Genomic DNA, 5610 nt, shown 5'->3' on the forward strand with positions numbered 1-5610 from the left:
CCCACCTCTCTCTCTCCCCGAACCCCCCTATCTCCCTGACCCCCTCGCTCTTTCTCTCCCTGACCGCCTCTCTCCCCCTGACCCACTTGTCTCTCTCTCCCTGCCCCCATCTTTACCCCTCCCCCCCTCTCTCTCTCTCTCTCTCTCTCTCTCCCTGCCGGACTCCCCTCTCTCCCTGACCCCCTCACTCTCTCTCTCCCTGACCCCCTCACTCTCTCCCCCTGACCCCCTCACTCTCTCTCTCTCTCTCTCTCCCTGACCCCCTCACTCACTCTCCCTTACTCCCTCACTCTCTCCCTGACCCCCTCACGCTCTCTCTCTTCCTAAACCCCCTCGCTCTCTCTCCCTGACCCCTCTCTCTCTCCCTGACCTCCCTCTCTCTGTGAACTCCTTTCTCTCTCCCTGACCCCCCCCCCCCGCTCTCTCCCTCTCTCTGACACCCTCCCTCTCTCCCTGAACCCCCTCTTTATCTCTCCCTGACTCCCCTCTCTCTCTCTCTCTCTGACCCCCCTCTCTTTGTCTCTCTCCCTGACCCTCTTCGCTCTCTCTCTCTCCCTCTGACCCCCCTCGCTCTCTCTCCCCCTGACCCCACTCACGCTCTATATCCCTGACCCCCCCCCCCCTCGTGCTCTCTCTCCCTGACCCCCCTCGTGCTCTCTCTCCCTGACCCCCTTGTGCTCTCTTTCCCTGATCCCCTCACTCTCTCTTTGCCTTACCCCCTCGCTATCTCTCTCTCTGACCCCCCTCGTGCTCTCTCTCCCTGACCCCCCTCGTGCTCTCTCTCCCTGACCCCCCTCGTGCTCTCTCTCCCTGACCCCCCTCGTGCTCTCTCTCCCTAACCCCCTTGTGCTATCTTTCCCTGACCCCCTCACTCTCTCTCTCTCTGCCTTACCCCCTCACTCTTTCTCTCCCTGACCCCCCTTGCTCTTTCTCTCCCTCACCCCCTCTCTCCTCCTGGCCAACCTCTCTCTCTCCCTGACCCCTCTCTCTCCCTGGACCCCTCACTCTCTCTCTCCCCCCTCTCTTTCTCTGACCCCCTCTCTCCGTTACACCCTCTCTCTCTCTGTGACCCCCTCTCTCTCTCCCTGACACCCTCGCTGTCTCTCTCTGACCCCCTCTCTCCCTAAACCCCCTTTTTTTATCTCTCCCTGACCCCCTCTCTCTTTTTCCCTGACCCCCCCTCTCTCTCTCTCTCTCCCTGACCCCTCTCACTCTCTCTCTCCCTGACCCCCCTCGCTCTATCACTCCCTGACCCCCCTCGCTCTATCACTCCCTGACCTCCCTCACTCTCTCTCTCCCTGACCTCCCCTCTCTCTCTCTCCCTGACCCCCCCTCTCTCTCTCTCCCTGACCCCCCTCTCTCTCTCCCTGACCCCCCTCTCTCTCCCTGCTCCCCTCTCTCTCTCTCCCTGATCCCCTCTCTCTCTCTCCCTGACCCCCTCTTTCTCTCTCTCCCTGGCCCCCCTCTCTCTCTCCCTGTCCCTCCTCTATTTCTCCCTGAGCCACCCCCTCTCTCTCTCTCTCTCTCTCTCTCTGACTCCCCCCTCTTTCTCTCTCTCTCTCTGACCCCCTCGTTCTCTTTCTCCCTGACCCCCTTGTTCTCTCTCTCCTTGACCCCCCTCTCTTTCTCCCTGACCCCTCGCTCTCTCCCTGACCTCCCCGACCCCCCTCTCTCTCTTCCTGACCCCCTCTCACTCCCTTCCCCCTCTCTCTCTCCCTGCTCCCCTCTCTCTCTCTCCCTGACCCCCCTCTTTCTCTCTTCCTGACACCCCCCTCTCCCTGATCCCCCCTCTCTCCCTGACCCCCACTCTCTCTCTCTCTCTCTCTCTCTCCCTGTCCCCCCTCTCTTTCTCCCTGAGCCACCCCCTCTCTCTCTCTGACACCCCTCGCTCTCTCTCTCTCCCTGACCCCCTCTCTTTCTCCCTGACCCCTCGCTCTCTCCCTGACCTCCCCTCTCTCTCTCCCTGCCCCCTCAAACTCTCTCCTCCCTCTCTCTCTCCCTAATCCCCCTCACTCTCTCCCTGATCCCTCTCTCTATCCTCACCCCCTCTCTCTTTCCCTGACCCCCCTTTCTCTCTTCCTGCTCCCCTCTCTCTCTTTCCCTGACCCCCCTCTCTTTCTCTCTCTCTCACTGACCCCCCTCCCTCTCTCTCCCTGACCCACCTCTCGCTCTTTCTTTTTCTCCCTGTCCCCTCTTTCTCTTCCTGCCTCATCTCGCTCTCCTCCTGCCCCCCCCCATATCTCTCTCACTGACCCCCTCCTCTCTCTCCCTTAACCCCCCCCCCCCCGACTCTCCCTTGATGTATCACAAAATTACTTTATTAATCTTATCCACCTAAAGTGGTATTAAAACAAAGTAAAATATGTATTATACCGCAGCTTACCAGTTCTTAGATGGGCAGCTGCATTCGTTTTGTCTTTAGGTTTTCTCTCTTTTATTTTCACCTAGTGATTCTGCTAGTTTGTCTGTTGTTTTTTAAAAGAACACGCTGTCTTACACATGTAGCAGTTCGAGGGTTGAATCCAGCCATTTAACACTGGCAAAGGGGGTGGAGTCAGAGACAGAGCCAGGGTGCGGCAAAATGAGGTTTCGCCTATGGTGTATATATATATATATATATATATATATATATATATATATATATGTATGTGTGTGTGTGTGTATGTATGTATGTATGTATGTATGTATCTATATATATATATATATATGTGTGTGTGTGTGTGTGTGTGTGTGTGTGTGTGTATATATATATATATATATATATATATCTCCCTTACCCACCTTTCTCTCTCTCTCTCTCGCTCTCTCTCTCTCCCCGAACCCCCCTATCTCCTTGACCCCCTCACTCTCTCTCTCCCTGACCACCTCTCTCCCCCCTGACCCACTTGTCTCTCTCTCCCTGCCCCCATCTCTACCCCTCCCCCCTCTCTCTCTCTCCCGGACCCCCCTCTCTCCCTGACCCCCTCACTCTCTCTCTCCCTGACACCCCTCTTTCTCTCTCTCCCTGCCCCCATCTCTACCCCTCCCCCCTTTCTCTCTCTCCCTGACCCCCTCACTCTCTCTCTCCCTGACCCCCTCACTCTCTCTCTCCCTGAGCCCCTCACTCTCTCTCCCTGACCCCCTCACTCTCTCTCTCTCTCTCCCTGACCCCCTCTCTCACTCTCCCTTACTCCCTCACTCTCTCCCTGACCCCCTCACGCTCTCTCTCTTCCTAAACCTCCTCGCTCTCTCTCTCCCTGCCCCCTCTATCTCTCCCTGACCTCCCTCTCTCTGTGAACTCCTCTCTCTCTCCCTGACCCCCCCACTCTCTCCCTCTCTCTGACACCCTCCCTCTCTCCCTGAACGCCCTCTTTATCTCTCCCTAACACCCCTTTCTCTCCCTGACCCCCCCTCTCTCTCTCTCCCTGACCCCCCTCTCTCTCTCCCTGACCCCCCTCTCTCTCCCTGCTCCCCTCTCTCTCTCTCCCTGATCCCCTCTCTCTCTCTCCCTGACCCCCTCTTTCTCTCTCTCCCTGGCCCCCTTCTCTCTCTCTCTCTCTCCCTGTCCCTCCTCTCTTTCTCCCTGAGCCACCCCCTCTCTCTCTCTCTCTCTGACTCCCCCCCTCTTTCTCTCTCTCTCTCTGACCCCCTCGTTCTCTTTCTCCCTGACCCCCTTGTTCTCTCTCTCCTTGACCCCCCTCTCTTTCTCCCTGACCCCTCGCTCTCTCCCTGACCTCCCCGACCCCCCTCTCTCTCTTCCTGACCCCCTCTCACTCCCTTCCCCCTCTCTCTCTCCCTGCTCCCCTCTCTCTCTCTCCCTGACCCCCCTCTTTCTCTCTTCCTGACACCCCCCTCTCCCTGATCCCCCCTCTCTCCCTGACCCCCACTCTCTCTCTCTCTCTCTCCCTGTCCCCCTCTCTTTCTCCCTGAGCCATCCCCTCTCTCTCTCTGACACCCCACGCTCTCTCTCTCTCTCCCTGACCCCCTCTCTTTCTCCCTGACCCCTCGCTCTCTCCCTGACCTCCCCTCTCTCTCTCCCTGCCCCCTCAAACTCTCTCCTCCCTCTCTCTCTCCCTAATCCCCCTCACTCTCTCCCTGATCCCTCTCTCTATCCTCACCCCCTCTCTCTTTCCCTGACCCCCCTTTCTCTCTTCCTGCTCCCCTCTCTCTCTTTCCCTGACCCCCCTCTCTTTCTCTCTCTCTCACTGACCCCCCTCCCTCTCTCTCCCTGACCCACCTCTCGCTCTTTCTTTTTCTCCCTGTCCCCTCTTTCTCTTCCTGCCTCATCTCGCTCTCCTCCTGCCCCCCCCCCATATCTCTCTCACTGACCCCCTCCTCTCTCTCCCTTAACGCCCCCCCCCCTCGACTCTCCCTTGATGTATCACAAAATTACTTTATTAATCTTATCCACCTAAAGTGGTATTAAAACAAAGTAAAATATGTATTATACCGCAGCTTACCAGTTCTTAGATGGGCAGCTGCATTCGTTTTGTCTTTAGGTTTTCTCTCTTTTTTCACCTAGTGATTCTGCTAGTTTGTCTGTTGTTTTTTAAAAGAACACGCTGTCTTACACATGTAGCAGTTCGAGGGTTGAATCCAGCCATTTAACACTGGCAAAGGGGGTGGAGTCAGAGACAGAGCCAGGGTGCGGCAAAATGAGGTTTCGCCTATGGTGTATATATATATATATATATATATATATATATATATATATGTGTGTGTGTGTATATATATATATATATATATATATATATATATATATATATATGTATGTGTGTGTGTGTGTATGTATGTATGTATGTATGTATGTATCTATATATATATATATATATATATGTGTGTGTGTGTGTGTATATATATATATATATATATATATATATCTCCCTTACCCACCTTTCTCTCTCTCTCTCTCTCTCTCCCCGAACCCCCCTATCTCCTTGACCCCCTCACTCTCTCTCTCCCTGACCGCCTCTCTCCCCCCTGACCCACTTGTCTCTCTCTCCCTGCCCCCATCTCTACCCCTCCCCCCTCTCTCTCTCTCCCGGACCCCCCTCTCTCCCTGACCCCCTCACTCTCTCTCTCCCTGACACCCCTCTTTCTCTCTCTCCCTGCCCCCATCTCTACCCCTCCCCCCTTTCTCTCTCTCCCTGACCCCCTCACTCTCTCTCTCCCTGACCCTCTCACTCTCTCTCTCCCTGAGCCCCTCACTCTCTCTCCCTGACCCCCTCACTCTCTCTCTCTCCCTGACCCCCTCTCTCACTCTCCCTTACTCCCTCACTCTCTCCCTGACCCCCTCACGCTCTCTCTCTTCCTAAACCTCCTCGCTCTCTCTCTCCCTGCCCCCTCTATCTCTCCCTGACCTCCCTCTCTCTGTGAACTCCTCTCTCTCTCCCTGACCCCCCCACTCTCTCCCTCTCTCTGACACCCTCCCTCTCTCCCTGAACGCCCTCTTTATCTCTCCCTGACACCCCTTTCTCTCTCTGACCCCCCTCTCTTTGTCTCTCTCCCTGACCCTCTTCGCTATCTCTCTCTCTCCCCCTGACCCCCCTCGCTCTCTCTCCCCCTGACCCCCCTCGCGCTCTCTCTCCCTGACCCCCCTTGTGCTCTCTCTCTCTGACCCCCATCATGCTC

General features: G+C 56.1%; 1 protein-coding gene across 1 annotated transcript in view; it reads left to right on the forward strand.

Annotated features, from left to right (window-relative positions):
* Nucleotides 1-1820: 1820 nt before the first annotated feature.
* Nucleotides 1821-5610, forward strand: part of LOC309568097 (uncharacterized protein) — a gene marked incomplete at both ends in the record, with an annotated part of 6412 nt that continues 2622 nt past the window's right edge. The window contains one exon of the mRNA XM_082273692.1: nucleotides 1821-1868. Coding sequence (XP_082129818.1) covers nucleotides 1821-1868 — 48 coding nt within the window. The remainder of the gene's footprint in view (nucleotides 1869-5610) is intronic.

The sequence above is a fragment of the Pelophylax lessonae genome, assembly GCF_965119305.1.
Source record: "Pelophylax lessonae genome assembly, chromosome: 1".
Taxonomy (NCBI): Eukaryota; Metazoa; Chordata; class Amphibia; order Anura; family Ranidae; genus Pelophylax; species Pelophylax lessonae.